General features: G+C 31.7%; 1 protein-coding gene across 1 annotated transcript in view; it reads right to left on the bottom strand.

The window, feature by feature from the left end:
• The window catches only part of LOC123752888 (ribonucleoside-diphosphate reductase subunit M2-like), a gene marked incomplete at its 3' end in the record, with an annotated part of 134277 nt that extends 114131 nt beyond the window's left edge, over positions 1-20146 (bottom strand). The window contains exon 1 of the mRNA XM_069334796.1: positions 19973-20146. Coding sequence (XP_069190897.1) covers positions 19973-20146 — 174 coding nt within the window. The remainder of the gene's footprint in view (positions 1-19972) is intronic.
• Between the last annotated feature and the right edge of the window lie 587 nt (positions 20147-20733).

Raw genomic sequence — 20733 nt, 5'->3', positions numbered from 1 at the left:
TGGCAGAAGAATATTATAGTATTATAATACAAGAACAAAAAAATAAAAAATATATGACAGTATATTTATCCTTCTTCTATCTTTCTCTTCTTGTAAACTTAAATATGAAACCCAAACTAGTTGAATTATCCATGCTAGATTATGTGTGGATATATTCATGGAATGTTGAAGAACAAGAATTTTATGGGATTCCAGTGCCTCAAAATCAAATTCAAGATTGTGGTTTAAATCGTGAAAATATAGTACCACAAGACCCTATACGAGTAATTTTTGATGCATTAAATTTTGATCACTTAGTTTTAGTTACACAACAACGTGAACTGTTTGATCGTTCTATGATATTTTTGTATAATTGTGGGCTGATAGATTATTATACTCTTGAAGCTGAACATAGTCAGAGTGGTCATTTGATTATGGGCGAAGCCTCATTGGAAGATTTGCAATTGGAAAAATATCGAGGTTATGCCGCTCGCGTTTTTTGTAAAGGTTATCGTAGGTGTATGGATCTCTTTAACTTTCTAAAATATAACTATCATCCATTTGGTATTAATGCTATGGGTAAATATTTTAATTCATACCAATGTTATTTTGACTGTGAACGACGACACAATCCAAAATTTCAATCTAGGGGTTTATTTAAAGTACATGACAATCAACTTGTTTTTGTGAGTGGGGATATCGACAACTTTTTTCCACCATATCGGATCCTCTCATTTGATATAGAAACTAATCGACATGATTTAACTGGTGCCATTCCTCTAGGGGATAGTTCATATGATAGGTTAGTTGCTACTTCTTTTCAGACAGCAACTGTAATGAATGCCCAATACCCAACTGAATTAAGTGACATAAATACCCTTTTGGTTGTATATTATCCAAATTCTCAAAACAAAAATAGAGAATTTTCCATGATAACTAAACAAGGAATTTCGATCCATGTTGAATTATATTCTTCAGAAAAACAGACTTTCTCGATCTTTGGAGTTACTAAGCAAACCTCAACATATTCTCGCTACTAGTTATAACACTGATGGATACGACCATCCATTCCTCTTCAAACGAGCACTATTTCATGGTCTTTTACCTGGACATTTATTTTTCCACACTTACACTTTAAGGTCATATTGTGATGTGAGAACCATACCCTATATGACTCCACCTTGGATTTTAAATGTAGATGTTATGATTTGCCGTAAAAAAATTTTTCCAGTGGTAAGTTTCTTGAACCACCTTCTGATAGTTTAGATGCTTGTGCAGAAGCTATAATGGGCCGCAATAAAGTAGATTTTAATATTGTAGCTATAAATAAAATGTATACAAATTTAGAAGACAATGGAGAGTAACCGGATAGTTTTTTTTTTTTTAAATTTTCTAGAATATTGTACTGTAGATGTGGATCTGGTCACTCAATTGAATGGGCACCTTAATACTATTAGAATTACAATGGGTTTATCTCGTATGGGCGACCTTGACCCATACCATTGTCTTGGTGCCAGTTCTACAGCTATTGTGAGACGTTACCTTATAAATTTACTTAATTCAATTTATATGGCTCCTATTGACGAACATCTCATTAATAAAGTAAACTGTTATTCACAATCTCAATGGGAAATAGGTCGTATTCTTCCACAAAATCGATACGCTAGACATTCCATCGAACAAAAGGATCATTTGGATACAGGTAGAAAAAACACTTACAAAGGCGCTGAAGTTCTTGAACCGAAAATTGGAGTACATTTAGCTTCTAATACTCATTCAATATTTGTTTTTGATTTTTGTTCATTATATCCTAGTTTAATTATTGACTATAATTTAAATCGAGGGTTCGTGACTCGAATTTCACGTTGTCAACTCCCAGAAGTTGATGAAAATTTATTTCATATACTTATTATGGATGAAGATCCTTATTTTGCTTATGTTAGTGTTAAAGTCCAAGAAGGAAAACCATACACTCAATCACCATTACGTCAGATATGTGAAAAATTAGTAAATGAACGAGGTATTATGAAAAAATTAGGAATGACCACTCAAGCTAACGCTCTTAAGATTATGGTAAATTCTATTTATGGGGCAATGGCGGCCATTAAACTACTCGCAGATGAACTGGTCCCATGCATGGTTACTGGTTATGGCCGGTATCATCTTAATCGGGCTCAACATTTTTATACTAAAGATGAAAATGGAATTGGAGCGACAGTTTTATATGGCGACACTGATTCATTATTTGTGAAGGTATCTCGTTCAGCAGGAACTGGAGATGAATTGGCTAATCGTTATAATACTAATCTCAGACAAGATATACCTTCTACATGTTATCTCAAACTAGCTTTCGAAAATGCATTTGGTGTTCTAGTGCTAATAAAAAAAAAACATTATATGGCTATACAAGAAAGACAAGTTGGCAATAAATGTAAAATCAGTGGTTATAAAAAACGTATCAACCTTAGTAATCATCGTGACTTAACAAATTTATTGCAACATGTTCTTATGATTTTACGGGACAATGACCCAGCTCACATTTTTAAGAATATTAGAAATGAAGTAACACAATGGTTTAATCAAATAATAAATCAAAATGATGATGAGATCAACCACCAGCGCTTTTTGAGTACCATTAAAATTCGACCTCTTCATATGTATAAATCAACTAGTTGCATTCATTATTGCTTGGGAACTAAAATTGAGAAACTTCATCCAGGTACAATAACAGCAGAAGGTGGTACTCATATTTCATACTATACAATGGTACCATTAGTACCAAGGGCTTTAACTTTACCCAAGAGTGTGTGTCTATGTCCAGCTATTACATATAGACCCCAAATACAAATAATTAATCGTTTAATGGGATTAATTTCTGATATAGGCCAAACTGTTAATGCCCTTATTCAGACTGCTGATTCAGAAAATGCGTCTCAATATAGTATAGAAAAGTTAAGCTTGGATTATCAAAAAAATGAAAGATATCAGCTCTATGAAAAACATGTTGCACATGGTTATAGAGTTTGTAATCTGAGTGCCTGTGAGCTTTTGTTAAATATTCCTTGCATTGAAATAACTTCAATATGGCCCTCATTTCATTACGAGTGTTTAGAAAATTCAAAATTTTATATGTCGTCTTTGACTAGAAAACATAAATGGTGGTATAGTACTACTACTACTACTACTACTACTAATAATAATAATAATAATAATAATAATAATAAGAATGAAAAAAAATTCTGAATGTAATTTTATTTTACGTACAACTTTTCATTATGATAAGACCAAAAGAAAAATGTGGGTGACTCTAGATTCTGATTCTCAATGTCGAAAATTTAGCAATTTAAAAAATATATCACATTTTCTTTCTGGTAATGTAAGCAAACTGACACATTTGGTACCAACGATCTCAATGGTGAATAGTAGCAATATTAATAATACAGACATTTTATTCACATTAAATTCTAACTGTTTCGAAGAGATGTTAGCCTTTTTTATTTTTGTTTATAGTTTGGAGTGTGATATGTATGATATAATTATAGAAAATAAACAAAATAAGATAGATAATGAGGATGATCGGTGGTTAATTATATTACCATTTGTCGCCATAAGGCGAGACACATTGGCAGAAAATTCATATTATACATTTTATTAAAAGTTATATATATATATATATATATATATATATATATATATATATATATATATATATATATATATATATATATTTATATATTTTTTTAAAGTCAGTCAGTATATAATTAGGATATCAAAAGTTCATAACTCATTATATCATTTTGACTCTTTCATACAATGAATACCTCAGGATATTATGGTCAATATTTACCTTCTACTACCTATCCACCAGCAGCAACAACACAACTACAGCAACAACAAACAATAATTCAGGCAAAAAATGCAACCTCAATATATCACCAACCAATGACTACAGATGGAATTTATCAATCTCACCCTCCTCCCCCTCAACTTCAAACTGAAGAAAAGTATTATAGCACCCTCAACTTCATCAACGAAGATGAAGAGGTTATGGAAATTATTGCAGAAATGCTGAACAAAGCTTCAAGTTCGAATTATTATATACTTCCCAATGAGCCACCCAATATTCACAAAAAATTGATAACCATTGAAAATTTAAGAGAGTTGAATAAAAACAATATTTTAGAGAAATTAACTAAATTTAAAGAACAATATGAAAAACTCGGTAGTTCTGTATTTGAAGAAAAAATCAAGGCAAATAACCAAAACAACATGAAATATTATAGAATTAACAATGATAATTTAACTAGCTTAACCGTTAAGTTGTTGGAGGTCAAATGTTTTATAGTTTATTATATACGGGAGGAACAAAATTTGCCTTAGTACCTAATAAGATTGGAAATATTGAATTCGGTGAAGATATTCAGAAAATATTTAAAGAAAATCTAATCCAACCAATAGCTGAGGCATTAAAAATTGATAAACCTTCCCAGGGTAAAATCTGGAGCGCATCAATGTATATAGATGGTCATAAAGATAAACAATGTTCTTTAAAATGTAATGAAATACTTATACAAAAACAGCCACAATTTCAGAACGAGTGTTTGCGTCAACGTATAAATTTAGGTGTTCAATTTTGTCCTTTTGTGGCCAACTCTAAAGAAGATGAAGTTTACATGGGTTCGCCGCTAGGAAATGTTTACATCAAAAATTCTAAAATATATGGGATTGGTCGTAACCGAATCCCTTACTCAAGTGAAACCTTTGTTGAAATTAGAGAATCTCCGTGTCCTGTTAATGCTTTAATTTCATTTGGTTTATCTGAAATTGGAGTTTTTAATAACAAAATAATTCTGTATCTATGTAATTTAGATTCTGTTTTTTATTCAGATGTCCCAGCTAACAATATCCGAAATCAAGCCTCTGATGCAATTAAACAAATTCTTTTAACTAATAATAGCATTAGGAAGAAACTAATGCCCAAATATAAAGATATTATTTCTAAAGTAATAGATGAAGTTCAGGTAGAAGAACCTATATGTAATGGAAGTGTCACAGCAGAAGAACCACCATTCAAACGAATAAAAATTGAGAAAAAAAGTTAATGAGGACGATTTTAAAGAGGCAGAGAAGTGTAATTTAGATGTGGAAAATAGTAAAATAGTAGCTCGTTTAGTTGGAGAATTAAATGAAGAGGAGAATTGTATTAATTATGAAAATCAAGAGGAAGCAGCATTAAATTTCCTTAATATGTTCTAATAAGAAATTATACATTAAAAATGATAATGTAAAACTAAAAATTATTAAAAGAAATTAATAGATTTTTGTATTCCAATATGCTATATATTTTTTTTTTAACAAAACTAAATTCTATTTTTTTTTTTTTTTGTTTTTTAGTAAATCACCATTAGTAAGGAAATTTGCCTAAAAATTTTGCGAAATTGTTCTGAAATTGGTAGGTAAATCACATACTGGGAGCAAACAAGATTTGATATTAAAAGATAGTTGAGTGCTTCCGGCACCTACACCATGGAGAGAGGAGATAAAAAAAGATCCTCCGGCTCCTTTTCTTTACAGTGGCACGCTGCCTCCCGGAGAGAGCGGACGTGTGTGTGTGTCTCTCTCTCACACAGGCTAGTGCTGTTAACGGGGTTTGTGCCTGCTACCCTGGCAGTGTCTTGTGCTCAATTTTCCTAGTGGACCAAATAAATATAGTAAATCACAGCAAATTTATTTCATTTCTTCTGTGAATTTTGATCGATTCACATATCAACCTTTTCCTGACACTAAAAGAAAATGAATGTGCTAATACTCATATTAATAGTTGGATTTACCAAAAGTTGTATGTGGTCCAAAAAGAAAAACACAACTACACCAATTACATCTTCCCACTTAATTGTAACGGATGAAAATGAGAAAACATCAACAGCCCCTCTAACATCATGGGAAAATGTTACAGTGACGGAAACATCTACATTTGTCTCACTAATGATAACTTCAGAAAATGAGAGAGCAGCTTACAACACAACAACAACTAAAAAGAAAAAGATAACTAAACCTCTTATTAGCAACTCAACAACAGCCAAACCAAGACTGGTAGTAATATCAACAACCAACGACACCCATGAGGAGACAGCATATACCCCTCAAGAAAGCCAGGACTACGAGGAAACAGGAACTACTCCTCCCTCGACAACAACAACAACAACCATAACCACAACAACCAATGACACCCATGAAGAGACGACAGCATCTACCCCTCAAGAAAGCCAGGACTACGAGGAAACAGGAACTACTCCTCCCTCGACAACAACAACAGCAACAACAACCATAACCACAACAACCAACGACACCCATGAGGAGACGACAGCATCTACCCCTCAAGAAAGCCAGGCAACAACATCACCAGAAAGACCAGCCATGACCACAACACCACCACCATGGGAAAATGATACAGCGACGAAAACATATACAGTTGTCTCAACAGAAGAAATAATAATTATTAAGGCAACCACCCCACCAACAACCGAAGAAAGCCAGTCAACTTTAGAAACAACAGAAGAAACTCCCAAAGAAGAAACCACCGACTCAACAACACCAAATGACACACAAGAAACAATCAATATCAATTCGACTGTTCTTATTATTATTATTATAATTCCTATTTTTTTGATAAGTTTAGTACTTTTCATTTGGATTTATAATAACTTCTCATCTTATACATTAAATGAAGATATAGAATTAAACGACTCTAATCAGGTTAAAACGAAATATGATTTAATAAAAACTAAATTTTTCTAATCAATTTCTTGCTCAATAATTTCTGTCTTAATGCATTTATTGAATAATTAAAAGCAAAATAAATATTTGATCATTTATTATTCCATTTTTTTTTTTGCACACACACACACACACACACACCCCGGTCTGGTATTCTATATACAGTATTAACATTTAAATTTATCCAATAAGAAGGTTAATTTGTTTTTAAAAGTTTCTAGGCCTATTAGCATAATATTTTCAGGCTTTAATGCACCTGAACTTTCAATATTGAAATAAAATTGTTTTCGTTTATTACAATCTTCCAGAAAATAAAAAGAAGTGTTGTTACAGCAATCAAAATCTATATTAATTGTCGGACTCCATTTGGCGTGGTTTTTGCCAATCCCCTTGATAGCATATGCTTTTAAGCATAATTCTTGTCCATTATTAAGTTTAACCAAAGGAATTGGGATTTCTTTGTGAAAAGATGGTATTATATCAGATATTGTTATGAGGTATTGTTTGTCTTCACGACATTTAACATCCAAAATAAATTCTACTGCACATTTCGTACAAAAGTTAATACATTGACATTTCCATGGAATCTTTAATTTATTAATGAATTCATCTGAAGGTATTGGAATTAGACCTAGACGATGAATAATGAACTCATCACTTAATATAGTTGTATTTTTTTTAATTTGAACCCAATCAATGGCTATAGTAAGAGTCTCAGCTATAAAAATCCGCCGCAATCCATTTACTAGAGCTAAATTTATATTTTCTATTTTAAATTGTATCATGTCAGGTGATAAATCTAAAATTTTAATTGTTATCTGATCTGTATTGATAGCCATGTCTTGAAATAATATTGTTTTGAATAAACCGTTTACTTAATATATAGTATGTAAGGTTACAATATATATTCATTTTAGGAATAAAAAAAAAACTTAAATTATCATGGAATACCGGAAAACCATACCCAGGTCATACACTCTTTACCCATCATCAGTCATCCATCCCTCACCCATCTGCCCCTGGCACTGGCACTGGTTCAAGAGCAAGGGTCACTAATTCTCTTCAACTTTGAGGAAATAATAAGTAAAGTTTATTTATCTTTCCTTCTAATTTTTCGACATTTTAAAATTACTAAGGGACCTTGGGTATCCCCACTACCATCAACATCAACATTATTATCAGAATCTTCATCATCATCATCACCCATATATCTATGGATATCAGTGTCATTAATTTCACAAGTCTCTTTATTGATCTTAGCATATCTGAAATTATACTTAATATTATTAGTATTCATTTTTTGGGAAGATGCATTATCATAGTCTAATGCACTGTACAAAATATATTTCTGTAAACGTACTACTGCCTGTTGATGTGTAGCAGCAGTTAGTGAATCAAACACAGTAAGTAATTTGAAGTGTAATTTAGTGGCATCTCTAGAATTGATCTCTTTGATATCATGATCACAAATTACAGTGTCCGTCAATTTTCTAACAAATTTGTAAAATAATTCACTACTATACATGTTTGCGTTTTCAATAAAATTTACCATGTATAAGCTATTATTATCTATATACTTTTTATTGTTAAATTGAATATGTTTTCTTAACTTACCAATTTCATTAATAAGATATTTATAAATTAACTTTTGATCCTTCCAGTCTTGTTTTACCATTAAAAATGTCCATAAATTTGTTAACATTCTAATATATAATATTATGTATTTATATTCTAACGAAAAACCTTCATTTTTAGGTATTTGTTCAATGTATTTAGTCAAATATTGTTTTAAAGTTTTCATGTCAAAGAAACGAGTATTAAATTTCAGTTTGAATCCTGGAAAGCCCAATCCAGCGATTTGATATATTTTTCTAACTATAAAGTTATTTTTATTGGATTCCGATTGAGGGAAAATATAAGTACCATTGTTTTGAATACCCCTTGGACGAGAAGAAGAATTGAGATTTCTATGAGAGGGGGCATTTATTCCACCCTTCTGGAGTAGACCATAAGAAGATTTATTTCCATTAGATGGACCAGGACCACTGATCTCGTCTACTTCATCTTCAATATTATCTTGTATGACATTTCTATGAATTTCATCATCTTCTGTTGGACTGTTTCTATCTTCTCTTACTTTGGCTCTTTTGAATCTCCTAATTAATCCATAATTCATTCCCCCTTTTTTTACTGATCCTAATCCCTCTCCTGTAAATATATTAAGTGAAATATAGTAATGAATTAACAATCTTAGTGGTATTTCTTGTTTTACTGTTAACAGTGGGAAAAACTTTTTATTAAAATTACCAGTTGAATATGTTTTTGCAATTCTTATTTGGAAATATTTTTCTTTTGGAAATTAAAAACAATTAATTGACTCCTAGTTGAACTGGACATTTATTTTATACTATTTATTTTTATATATTTTATAAAAAAAAAATTATTTTTTAATAATTTTACATACACTTTCTAAATTTAATAAAGTCGAATCATCCAAATTAAAAAAAATTAAATCTTCTGTTTTTATTTGTTTTTTAATATCATTGAAAAGGTTTTCTAATTTGTTATGTATGTTATTATTGTTTTCTCCATTTTTTGGAGATTCTGTTTCAATTTGTTGTTTAGGGGACGATTTATTATTTCCAGTTGAAGAAAACATTATATGGTTTTCAGTATATTTTCATTTCACACACGTATAAATATAGAGTATATATACTTTTTTTTTAAATACCTGTTTAATTTAATTTTGAGTTAATCTGGCAAGATTTCTATCATTTATTTCACAATTTTGTTCACAAATTCCCTCTATGATACTAATAGTTGGTTCATTAATTGGTAAATGGGATTGTGGAATATTTGCCAAACGATTGCTGTTTATTGGTAGCCATGATACCTGGTATACGTTTTCAAAAAAAAGATGAGCATCTGCCAATGAAATATTTTTAAGGGCCTTGGGGAAACTACGCAAAAGAACTGATAGACGATGTAGGGTAATGAACCCACTATATGGTTTCTCTACCAGATGGCACTCTTTCATTATTTGGGCTACAATTCCACGTTCTGGTGAATATAACTCAGTTGCCTCCATAATGTTAATTGGGAGTGTGAGAAAGTTAACAGTCTGGTTCATTGATACAAACCAGGGCGAATTGAGTTTATCATGACAGTTAGCATGAATAAAGAGTGCCATCATTCCTTCAGTCAGACGCTTTTTCTTTCGATCATCAGTCATGAGATGAAATTGGGGAAAAATTGAATATTGAAATGACGTAGGCACTTCAGAATCAAACCGCGCACGGAATGAAATGAAACGAAGTCGTTGCATCAAGGCTGAGTCATATTCGCTGAAAGTTGGGCAATTGTTGCCAAACAAAAAAATAGGTGTTGCTAAATTATATGTATCCCCATCCATATAGTTTTGACGAATCCACATTGGAGCATGACCGCTCAATTGCTTTAAAAACAGAGAATTAAGGGTTTTAGTCGTACTCAGTTCATCCATGTACCACATTCTAACCATTTTTCCACCTCTTCTTAAATCATGGGTCCGTTCTTGGAGACCCTTATGAGCTGTATGTACTGAGAGAATACCTGTCAAATCACCAAGAGTTAGAGTAAGAGTATTTAATAAAGCAGTTTTTCCTGAATTTGAATCTCCAATACCCAAAGTTATCTTCTTGTCATTTTGTCGATGGCATGCTTTTACTATTAGTGAAAAAAAATAAATCATAGTAGTTGCATCATAGCAAAAGATCTGTGCTAGTGTTAACAAAATATCAACTAATTGACAATTACAATTAGGTTTCACTGGTTCACCAACATCATCTTTTCGTATAAACCGTCCATTTACCTTTAGATTTTCTTTTAAAATAGCATCTAGATGGTAAATACTTTCTTTGATTGGAATTTTACGATTTTTTTCCCCATGACGGCATTCTTCAATGAGTCTATTAAGAAGATCTTGATATTTATTTTCTATATTAATATTTTCTGAAACTCGGTTTAGTGGTTCTAAAGAAGTAACCATATGTTTTAGCACATAATATTTGACAAGTTGAGCTAATCTATTCATACCATCATTCCAAAATCGATCTATTAAGTTTATATGATATTGTTCACGACTAAGTAAGAGAATTTTATGTTTCTCTTCAACTGTCAACTTCTTATAATATTTCTTTTTTTTGCTTTCGTAATGTAGAATATCTTTTAATATTGGATTACATTGCTGCATAAAAAAGGTACATTTTGGTATGTGATCTAATAGTTTCAATACTTCACTCCAATCATAAATAGTTGGTCTTGTATCAGAATTTGTATTATTTGATGATTTGTACAGGGGAAGTGGTAGGATATAAAAAATTTGGTTCATCTCACTACTGCTACTGCCGCTGATGATATAACATTGAGAAGAAGCAATAAAATATCGAGGTATATCCAAGATTTTCATGTTTGCATAAAAACTCTTTATAGAATTTAGAAGACTATTCTGAATAAGACTTCGTTTCTTGTAATTATTATTATTATTATTATTATTATTATTATTATTATTATTATTATTATTATTATTTGTAGAATCAGTAGTTTTTTTTTTGACTCTACCTTTGGCTGAAGGAGAAGGAAGGTTTGAGTTTGAATTCGATGAAGAAGTTGATGAGGTTATTGATGGAGAAGGTGACAACGGAGGAGGAGGTGGTAATAAGTTGCTGTTGGATTGTAGTGGTGTTGGTGGTAAGGTATGTGAAAGAAACATTTCATTTTCCAGTAATTGTGGTTGTTGTTGTTGTTGTAGTATGCTATCAATTAAAATAATTTGACGTGCAATGTAAGCTAGGTCTGGTGCTAGTAAAGAAGAATTTATGTGATTATTAGCTACTGACCACTTCTTAGTAGTATTATCCCAAACATTAATCTGGCGCGAATTCTCATCACATATAATAGGTTTATATATAGCTAAAAAAAATTTATATTCCGTTATACCAAAATTCTGTAGGAAAGAAAAAGCTATTATAATCCGAGGAATTTTAGTAGGACGTGAATTACTATTAGCTGATGGTACTACCCGATAAGTGTCACTGTCAAACTCTTCCACATTTATATTCATGACAAAATCCAATCTTTGAGAATCAATTTTTTCTACTAGATCAAAAGCTTCTTTCATTGATACCACATCACTAACAATTAGAAGATTTAGAAGACACAAAATTATCCAATCTTCTAATTCTTCTTTTACTTGCTGGTGTTCCTGATATCGGTTAAGAAGATAGATGATTTCATAAAGTGGTCCAGTATCTAAGTGATTAAAATTTAAATCTCTAATTATTTGGGCTATAAAATAATTGTAGTCAGGAAATGTCATTCCCAGGGACTTTTGACGGATCTTTTTAACATATAACAATGCTAAAAGATACAAGACAGTGTGAAGATGTTGTTTACTCTGCAAACATAAACGGGTTATATGTTCAATGGTAAATGGCTGAATTCGTTTCAAGAAAGAATTGGTATCTCGACTGATATTGCTACTAGCAACTGTTCCGCGAATAGATGTTTGCCTTAAAGGTTGAACTGTAAACACTTTTTCAATACGATTTGCTGTCATTTGTATTTTATCGTAGTCAAAGTTTGCCTCAGCGTCATTGTCATTTGTAAGAAGAATCAAGTAATGCGGAATTTCGTTAATATGTATAAAACTATTTGGATATTTTTCAAGTATAATTAAGAGTTGGTTATTCTCTTCTTGTTGTTCCTCTTGAAAATGAAGAGATTTATATATAGAAAGTTTATATTCCTTACTAAGTGTAACAAAAATAAACCCACTATAATTTTATTGATAATATTGTTAACATTGGAAAACATGAAAAAATCTTCTTCTGTTATATCTGGTATTTTTTCTTCATCTCTCTCCCTAGAACTATCATAATTTTCATATATAGTAAAATAATTTTCGGCGTCATCAATATTTTCTTTGTTTTGCATAAATGTTTGAACATTTTTCTGAAAAACATCCAGAGCATATGTATCATCATCCAACCCGATAATAGTTGGGAATCCTCTAATGGATGAAGGTTCATGATATTTACAGATATTAAATAAGTCAAAAACTTCACCCATACTTGATAAAATATATGAGGGTGGTGAGTTTGACATATCGTAAATATTATTTTTGTGGAAAACCGCATATGGTAAATAAGTGCAGTCCATTTCGTTTAAAGGTGTTTGCAGTTGAATTTTTTGAGAGCCAAAAATACTATAATTGGTAGTAATATCTACGAGGGTAGGTAAGAGTTCTTTACATGAATTGGACATTAGGGCAAAATCATAATAGGAAAGAGTTAGGTGGGGTATTTCAAGATGAAATCCTTGAGTAAACGTTTGTGATTTACCTAAAATATAAATTGGTAGCCAGTCTAGACCTAAATAATAAACATTATGAGAAACAAGTTCATATATGACATAATTTGTATTATAATAGATCTGTCCATTAACAATGGATGTTGTTAATTGTAAGGATGACCCTGATTGTTTAAGTGTTAGATATTCTAGGTACTCAGCTGTCGATAAACGAAATAATTCAAGAGTACACATTTTTTTTAAATCAACATCCAAGATAAAATGTATATAATCTAAACTAGGTAGACGTATGACATGGGAACCACTTATAGTGTTTGTCTCCCAAAATCTACGATATAAATGATGAACTGTTCCATTTGTTAATAAAATCAAATCAATTTCTCTTTTCCCACACATATCTGTTAGTGATCCAAAACCATATAAACTCGTCTTATTTTTTCTTGATGAAGTACAACTTATAGTTTGAAGATCACGAGTTATTTTATTAAAAGTCCCAGTATTGGGATTGGTATGTGAGTCTTGATAAGTTCGTTTTAACGGATCATAATTTTGAATAAGTGGATAAGTATAATATCGATCATTCATTTTAAAGAGCAACATAGTGAAATTGTAGTATACTTATAGATGGGAAAATCTTTTTTTTTTTTTTACTTTAAAATAATATACATCCGTCTTTAGCTAATAGGGAAGCTTTTGTGAGACGTTGGTCGAAAGGAATTTTGGTATTGACATTGCTCACCGATATAGTGTCCATTATCCATACAAGCACATATGGTGGTTATTAAATTAGTTTCCCCAACATAATTAATAGGAAATCCTCCATTTAAACATTTATGATCAGTGTCATACTTACAAACACTATTAATGCAAGTAACTCCTAAAGAAGAAGAGCAAAATGTTTGACAGTCTTCATTTTTCTGGCATGCTATATTGTTAATAGTACAATCCATCTCTCTTGTAATCTTTTCATATGGAGGGTGTGACATTAATATTAAATTAGAGTCTATCTTTGGATTATTACTCATATTTTTCTTATAAATGTAATTTAATATTATTGAATAAAGAATTAAACATATAAATATAATATAAAGTTTCATTATTTTTTTCTGACCACAGATAACAGATAAAAATACATTCGCCAATTGAACAAGACACTTTCAATTACTAATTTGAGTATGTTAAGAGGTGGGCGTTGTTTTTTTGTATTTAGTTTTCGATCATGGATAATAGCCCATTCTAAATTCCCCATGATAGATGATGGAAATGGCATTAATGTTGACAATATATAATTGACTAAAAGACGTGTCAAACGACCATTTCCATCTGAAAAAGGATGGAGAGTAAGCATTTCTAGGATAAACCATGAAATTAATTTAAAAATCCATTCAAATTCTTCCTCTGGCCCTAAAAATGTGAATATTTTTTGGGTCAATGTAGAATTGTAATTGTCCAAAATAGCAAAAATACGATTTTCTCCATCCTGAATTGAATGGATATGTGGATATACATACAAACCCTTGACACTTGTGTTATTACTAATCTTTGTACAGCGTATATAATAATAATAATAATTTTTATTTAGGCAAAGGTACATACATAAAGAGAATTTACAAAGTTTGTTGGTTTTATAGATAAGAGCTAGTACATACAATGCCTAAAGCCACTATTACGCAAAGCGTTTCGGGCAGGAAAAAACACTACTGACTAAAGCTTAAAACTAATGGGTAAAAAGAAAAAAATGTGTTGAGTACAAATAAAAATAGAGGTAAAAGAGGGGGGAACATTGTTGAAAAAACAGCACAAATACAATTACAAATTATTACAGAAAATTACATTAAAACAGCGTTGATTTGAAAAAAAAAAAAAATAAACATACATGGGTTGACAATAGAGGGGTAAGGTAGGTTACAGGGAATTTATTAGGTATAGCTTCGTTTTTAACTTAAACTGCTTGAGAGAGGTACTGTCTTTAACATGGTTGGGAAGGTCATTCCACATTCTGGGCCCCTTGATTTGTAGAGCATTTCTGGTTTGATTAAGTCGTACTCTAGGAATATCAAAACTGTATTTATTTCTGGTGTGGTGCTCATGGGTTCTGTTACAACCTTCTATGAAGCTTTTGAGATCAGGATTGGCATTACAGTTTAGCGTTTTATATATGTATAGTACACATGAGAGAATGTGCAGTGACTTAATGTCTAACATATTCAGGGATTTGAGTAGGGGTACCGAGTGATGTCTGGGGCCAGAATTGGATATTGTCCTAATAGCAGCTTTGTGTTGAGTAATTAGAGGACGTAAGTGATTTTGGGTAGTAGAGCCCCAAGCACAAATACCATAGTTGAGATATGGATAGATAAGGGAGTAATAGAGAGTCACCAGGGCAGGGCGTGGTACATAATATCTGATCTTAGAAAGAATGCCCACAGTTTTTGAAACTTTTTTTGATATGTTTAGAATGTGTCCCTGGAAATTCAGCTTGTGGTCAATGAGAATGCCAAGGAATTTGCCATCTAATTTGTTACAAATTTGGGTATTGTTTATTTTGAGATTTATTTGATTCGAGGATTTATTGCCAAACAGAATATAGAAAGTTTTGTCAATGTTAAGGGTGAGTTTGTTGGCAGTTAGCCACAGATGGACTTTATTTAGCTCAGTATTTACTGTGGCATTTAGAGCAAGGGGATCAGGATTGGAGTAAATGAAGGTTGTGTCGTCAGCAAATAGGATTGGTTTGAGGTGTTGGGAGGCATTTGGAAGGTCATTAATGTAGATGAGAAAGAGGAGAGGGCCAAGTATGCTGCCCTGGGGAACACCAATGTTGATGGGTAGGGTGGGAGAAATTGTATTATTCACAGAAACACATTGGAGCCTGTCAATAAGGTAGGATTTGAGGTATTGTAGGGAGTGTCCTCTGACACCATAATGATGTAATTTAAGAAGAAGGTTTTGGTGGTTGACAGTATCGAAAGCTTTACGCAGGTCCACAAATAACCCAACAGGGAACTCATTTTTATCAAGAGCTGTATGAATCGAGTTAAGCATACTAACAAGTGCATCGTTAGTGCTTTTTTTGGGCCTGAAGCCATATTGGCAAGGGCTAAGTATATTGAGTTTGGCTAGATATGAGTAAAGCTGCTTATAGATTAGTTTTTCAAAAATTTTTGACAAGTTTGGCAGGATTGATATAGGTCTGTAGTTGTTAACATCTGTGAGATCACCACATTTGTGGACAGGCGTTACTCTCGCTTTTTTTAGAATATCTGGAAAGGTTTGGAGTTCAAGTGACTTGTTGAAGAGCAAAGCAATAGCAGGGGCTAAAGATCTGGAGGCTTTTTTGTAGATTAAAGTTGGTATCTCCAGTTGTTGGTATAAAGTTGGTATATTGGTACTTACATAACCACATTTTTCGGGTGATAACAATCCTCTCATTAATATTTTGTGTAAATTTAAAACACAAGTTTCAAGATCAATTAAACCTAATAAAGTGTACATATCCTTATCTCTTACTATCTCTTCCTTAATCTTTTTATGACCTCTAATGAAATTTAAATATTCTATTGCTCTTAGTAAGTTTCTAACCTCTCTAACTTTCCAATTAGTGATTAGAGTTTTCTTCTGGTTGTGTGGCCAAATCCCAATATTTTCATGTTTCATTAAATTAGTTAAAAAAACCATATTCCATGGTTTTTACAACTAACCCTTGAACTTTTTTATTATTATCTAGACCTAAATATATTTGTTTAAATTTATTAATTTCAGATACTTTATTTTTTAAGTTTAGGCTTAATTCATATGAAAAAAACATCGTTTATATATTTAAAAAAAAAGTTAAACAAGCATAATATACTATTATTTTATCTTTATGTTAAACGAATAAAATAAAAAGTGACACTTTTTTCTTTGTTTTAGGATTCGGATTTACTCTGTGAGCACACTGCTCAACCTAAAAACTACAAGATGTATCTAACCAGCTACAGCTTGTCTCAATGCCAGTTGTATACACATGCATGATTCTCCAGCCTGTGGGATTCTTCTGCTTTATTGTTTTCAATGGCTCCAATTAAGAACAACGTGAATCGTCGAGATCCACTCCCCAATGAGCCACCAACCACGTTTACATCAGAAGAACAACTCTATGATGGTCTCCCTAAACATTTTATATTAAAGGGGACTCATCTGTACTCTAGTATAAGAACACTGACTTATGTTCAAGAATACCATAAGAGAATAAAAAAAATTATCTCCCCATCCTATCCAGAATTGGAAGATAAACAAAAATATAAAATATGGATAATTAATGATCAGTTGGAAAAATTATCCACATTTTCTTACATGGATAATAACAATGGTTGGTACATTTGCATAAAATGTAATGGCATATTTATATCATTTCAGAAAATAATAGATCATGAGTGTAAGAGAGCACCATTTGTAGTATATACAACTACATTAGATAAAATTAATGAAATATTATATATAATAAAGGCAATGAAAAAAAAGGATAAGCATGATGATGATGATGATGATGTCGATGATGATGATAAATCTTTTGAAGAGTTAGCCTTTTTATTTAAAACCAAGTATGAATATTTAAAGACTCAAATATCAAGAAATAAACAAACTTTCATACATGAAGGGTTTAGATTGAAGAATGAAATCATTCCAATTATGGAATGTAACTGCTGTGAAGTAAAATTCCCACTTCCAAAGTATAGAAATAATATACTGAAGATAATCGACTTACATAAGAATGAAGTGAAACCCAAATGTTCTCCAAAGAATATGAATTTGACAGAATCTTTTAAAATAATACTGGAAAGTTTACATTACATAATTAAGAACCAATTTCAGTATAAGAATTGTGATATAGATAAGAATAGATTATCTAGAATTATCCTACAAAAAATAATTTCATCTGGTTTTATACATCAAGATAAACGGGAAGTTTTAGAAGACTACTTTTTAGGTATACAAATCAGGAATTTATTCAAAAACGAAGGAAATGAAAATATTCTTCCCTCAGTCACTAAAACTACAACTAACATTACTGAATCAGCAACTACATCATTATTATTACAGGAGATAAATAATGATAATGATGATAAGGATAATGAAGATGATAGAAAAAGAAGAAACAGCAGAAGTAGAAGTGGCAACAGAAAAGACATCAGCATCATAAGAGGCAGCAGCAGCAGCAGAAGAATCAGCATCAGAAGAGGCAGCAGCAGCAGCAGCAGTAACAGTAACAGTAGTAGTGATGGTGGTGGCAGTGGTAGTAGTAGTAGTAGTAGTAGTAGTAGTAGTAGTAGCAGTAGTAGTAGTGGTGGTGGCGGTGGTAGTAGTAGTAGTAGTAGTAGTAATAGTAATAATAATGATGATGATGGTGGTAGTGATAACAGTAAGGAAGATAATAATGAGCATGATACAGGCAATAAGGAAGAATTAGGGTCATTGACAAACAAAGATTTAGATAAATCTGCTACTTCTACTACTACTACTACTACTACTACTACTACTACTACTACTACTACTACCACTACCACCACTAGTGCCACCACCACCACCACCACTACTACTAGTACTACCCTGACCACCATCGTTGCCACTCCTGTTGCTGTTGCTGCTCCTGCTGCTTTGGAATCTGATGATGAAGAATCAGTTTTAGAAAATAAGGTGAAGAAAAATATAACAACATTTAAAAGAATTGCAAACAAAACTCAGGAAAATGGAGTTCATCATGTTCAACAACAACAACAACAACAACAACAACAACAACAGCAACAACAACAACAACAGCAACAACAACAACAGCAACAACATAGAGAAGAAGATTTTTTGGATCAAATTCCTGATTTCATTGATGCCCTCTTTCCCTCAGAAACTAACACCACAAGAGGAGGAGAAAAAAATAACAACATTTATTTGCCATCTACTTCAAGCTCAAATTATCAACTAATATCAGAAACCACCAATTTACCAGCAGCTAATTTGAAGTGTAATTATCATCAACCTAACATACAAATTGAAGAAGAAGAAGAAGAAAAAGAAACAGATCTGACTTATATAATTGATAAATATTGTAGTAAAACAGGTGAATCAATTAATAATGATTATCAACAACTAATGGTGTCGTTTCCTGAAAATACAATATTAAGTTCAGGTTTGAATGAAGATGCATATGTTAATCAACAACAACAATTATTGGTACACGAAGATCAACAGTTTTCAAATACCTATTATAATGCACCTCCAAATTTATATCATGAACATTCATTGACATTCCTTGATCCAACAGTGTCACCATCTACCTCAGGAGCAGGAAATCCATTACCCACTTTGGGTTTATCTCTAAATACAATTTCAAGTTCAGATTGGAATGAAGATGTATATGTTAATCAACCACAACAACAACAACAACAACAACAATTATTGGTATCTAAAGATCAACAGCTTTCAAATACAAATACAAGCTACAATGTACCTCAGATACATGCTGATGGAAATTTAAAACATGTACATTCATTGCCACCAACAGTGTCACCATCTATCTCAGGAGCAGGATCCACATCTGGAAATTCATCATCCACTTTGGGTTTATTATCTCTTTCAAACCAAGATGAGAAAATAACAAGGGAAGTGAGTTTATTATCTCTTTCAAACCAAGATGAGAAAATAACAAGGAAGAGGAAAAAGGAAGAAAGGAAAAAGAAAAAGAAGGAAGAAAAGAAAAAAAGAAGGAAGAAAAGAAGAAGAAGAAGGAAGAGAAAAAGAAAAAGGAGGAAGAACTTTCTGCAAAGCGAATAAAATATTTGGTTATACAAACTATAAAACAATCATTCCCAATATTATCTGAAGAACCTCCAACCCCATTGACTTTGTCAGTCTCCTCCTCATCATCATCATCATCATCATCATCATCATCATCATTACCATCATCATCATCATCATCATCATCATCATCATCATCAAAAAAAAGAAAAAAAAAAGAAAAATAGTTGTTAAAATTTAGTTGGTTTTGATTGTTAAGGTTTATAGACATGGAAAGTAAAATTTTCTTAATTGTCAGTAGGATTTATAAATAAATAAAAGAATAATTTGAATTAGTTAAACCATGTACTGTATATATTTTTAGTACAAATTAACAAATTTATAGATCTACTAAAGAATTGGAATCTGCTAAAGCTCAAGTGCAACTATAATAGTATGAAATATTTTTACCATATGCAGCAAAAATAGAGCTGTATAGTCCTTCGAATGTAGAAGCTGGGTGTAGTGGAGTTTCGAGAATATAATAAGTTTTTTTGTTACAAAAGAATAAAATGAAACCTTTTTTTCGAGGAACATTTTACTTTCATCCTAGACTGAGAGAGTGTGCTAGCCAAAGCTCCTCCGTTTTAAAGCTATTTATTATACATTATGGATGTTTTAATGATTGAACTATTGGTTTTAGTTGAAGCTCTGAGGACAGAATTAAATTACCTACGGGACGAAGTACAGCAGTTGAAAGAGCATCAGGCGAAAAGAAATGGGGAGACCAGCTTTAAAAAAAACACTTGGAAAGTTGCTAAGGATAGAGGTCTTAAGAAAACTTTGGTAATAAATTATCTATCAGCTCACCCACAAGAT

The sequence above is a fragment of the Procambarus clarkii genome, chromosome 32 (assembly GCF_040958095.1).
Source record: "Procambarus clarkii isolate CNS0578487 chromosome 32, FALCON_Pclarkii_2.0, whole genome shotgun sequence".
Lineage (NCBI taxonomy): Eukaryota > Metazoa > Arthropoda > Malacostraca > Decapoda > Cambaridae > Procambarus > Procambarus clarkii.
This window is presented reverse-complemented; position numbering and strand designations above follow the sequence as displayed.